General features: G+C 28.9%; 1 protein-coding gene across 1 annotated transcript in view; it reads left to right on the top strand.

Moving 5' to 3' along the window:
• LOC105462777 (E3 ubiquitin-protein ligase cblA-like) overlaps positions 1-2,086 on the top strand; it is a 2,179-nt gene extending 93 nt beyond the window's left edge. Inside the window, exons 2-5 of the mRNA XM_011709630.1 lie at positions 256-413; positions 570-731; positions 1,209-1,376; positions 1,501-2,086. Of these exons, the coding sequence (XP_011707932.1) occupies positions 256-413; positions 570-731; positions 1,209-1,376; positions 1,501-1,814 (802 nt within the window). The 3' untranslated portion in view covers positions 1,815-2,086. The remainder of the gene's footprint in view (positions 1-255; positions 414-569; positions 732-1,208; positions 1,377-1,500) is intronic.
• The last annotated feature ends 554 nt before the right edge of the window (positions 2,087-2,640 follow it).

Below are 2,640 nucleotides of genomic sequence, written 5' to 3'. Positions count from 1 at the left end.
ATGTTATTTCTTTATATTTTCTTTTTTATGTATAAATTTATTTATGTGTATTAGTTCTTTAAAATTTGGAACCAATTTTATTCCTAATCTCTTTAATTTTTTATGATTAAAGATTTTCATCTGTTAAATCTTACATGTTTTTAATTTTATCACAATATTAATAAAAATTCATTAAAGCAAATTACAAAATTTTTTTATGTATATGATAATTTTACAATAAAAACTTTATTTATGATTAATTTTTAATACTTCAAGAAATTATTTAAAAAAATTAACTCCAATTACTTTCCATTTTTATGAATTTTTTTTTGTTATAGGAAGGAAAAATAACGTTATTCGCAGAAGATCTCGACGTGTACATACAAATTTACCTAGTCAAAGCGAGGAAAACCGTGCATCCAGAAGAAATGCAGGTAACAAAAGATTTGTCATATTTTAAGTTTTTATTATATATTTTTAATTAGAATATTTCAAATACTTTCATCATGATGCTAATGATGCTTTATATTATTTTATATATATATTAAATATAATATTTAATTAAACATGTAAACATTTTTTATTTTCAGATCAAGATAGAGAAAATTTTTCTGATGCAGAGAGAACAGAAGTATATGCCACAGCACAAACGTTGCAAATTGACATTTCAAATTTGGAAAGTACACAACATGAGGAATCTCGGATAATCGATATTATTTCTGATTCGGAAACTGATTTTACAAATACGCAAGGTAATTTAACTTCAGAAAATCGATTTAAAAAATTTTAATACCTTTTAACTTTATTTATTTAATGCTAACGACGTTGTATATATTGTGTGTGTGCATACGTGTGTATGTATATCATAGCCATATAAGATAGACTCCAGATAGACTTCATTAGCTATATATACGCGTCCATGCCATTGCGAGACAGAAAATAGCAAGTTTCTTGTCCTCTGCGCAGATCGGATGAGCAATGTAGTGCGCAGTAAGTAAAAGAAGGACAGTAAGTGAAGGACAGGTAACTTACTACTTTCTCTCTCTTTCTCTCTTATACAATATGGCATGGACGCCCCTTCCACCGAAAAATCCAGTTGATGTGGAGTTTATCTTATATGTCTATGGCGTATAGGCGCATGTATTTGTTTTGATCATTTTTTTAATATTTTATAAATATTTTAATATTTTAAAAATTGTTTTTAAATTTTAAAAATATTTTATTTTCAGACCAACAGAGAGAAAATTCTTCCAATATACAAGGAACAACAGTTACATATCCGAGAATACAAGTGCCACAAACTGATAATCCAAGCTTGCAAAGGACACAACATGAGGAACATCAAGGAATAATCGACATTGTTTCTGATTCAGAGACTGAATTCGTAGATACGCAAGGTGATATAATAATAATAACAAAAAGTAATAACTTTACAATTCAAGCTATTTAAGACAGAAATTTAAGTTAATCTCTATCGTACATAAGTAGTATTCTTACCTTTCTTTTTTTTATTTTGTACAGATGAGTCAATATATGAGGCTCCGGATGATGACTACGGATATTGGTATTCGTCCACAAACACCAATGAAAGCAGTGCCCGTACAGAAAATTCTCCATTTCACACTGTGGATTGGTCTGGGCAGGACAGTCAAAGTACATCAAAAGAAACAACTCAAGACATTTGTACAGTGTGTTATACTAACGAGCGCACACACATTTTCATACCCTGTGGCCATCTCGCTTGTTGTTTGGAATGCATCGAACGTTTAGAAGCTAACCGATGTCCGATATGTAACGTACCTTATGATAGCAGTATTCGAGTTAGAAAACCATAAGATTTACTAGTGATATAAGTGATATTTTTTTCGTAAAAGCAGAATGGTCTTTAAAATATCCAGATATTAAATACCATAGTAAAAGTAACACGAATACGGCTAATAGTGTCACTTAAGCTCTTGTCGTTTAATGCTCTTGTTGTCTTGCCTGATGCTTTTCAATTTTGTTGTAGCTATTCTAATGTAACTGTCGACTAAACTTAATACAAAGACAAAATTGTTTCACGTTAGAGTTAAGTTACATTTTGGCAATATATTACATTTCTAAAGGATATTTCAAATATCTTCTTACGGGCAAAATTATGAGTTATGCTGTGCCAAAATGAGATATAGTTCCTAGAACGGATATTCACACAGAAAGAAAAGACAAAAATATAAAGGAAAGCATTAACACCTTGAATTTATTAATTATAATTATAAATAAAACATTTGTTTTATCCAATTGATTCTAAAATTTAGCTGCATTCACTTAAATTTTATTTTCAATTCACTTTATTAAAATCATCGTTAATTTAGAGAAGATGTTTGATCATAAAAATTCAAGTTGTTGAAGTAAATATTCTTTAATTAATATGTATAATTTGTTATTATGTCGAGATTTTATTTTGTACAAATGCCACAATACTTTGACTATTCTTTCCTTAGCTATAATTTCAGCGTTGTAGCGTATGAAGCACTGTCACTCCAATTTAGAGCTTTATAAAGTTTTGCATTATTAAATTTATAAGATATTACGTAACGTTACGTAACTTACGTAAGACGTAACTGAGAGTACACGAGACATAAGACCAGATGATTTACTATAAGTAGACATTCCTTTTTTATA

This window comes from Wasmannia auropunctata, unplaced genomic scaffold, assembly GCF_000956235.1.
Source record: "Wasmannia auropunctata unplaced genomic scaffold, wasmannia.A_1.0 LD336095.1, whole genome shotgun sequence".
NCBI classification, from domain to species: domain Eukaryota; kingdom Metazoa; phylum Arthropoda; class Insecta; order Hymenoptera; family Formicidae; genus Wasmannia; species Wasmannia auropunctata.
This window is presented reverse-complemented; position numbering and strand designations above follow the sequence as displayed.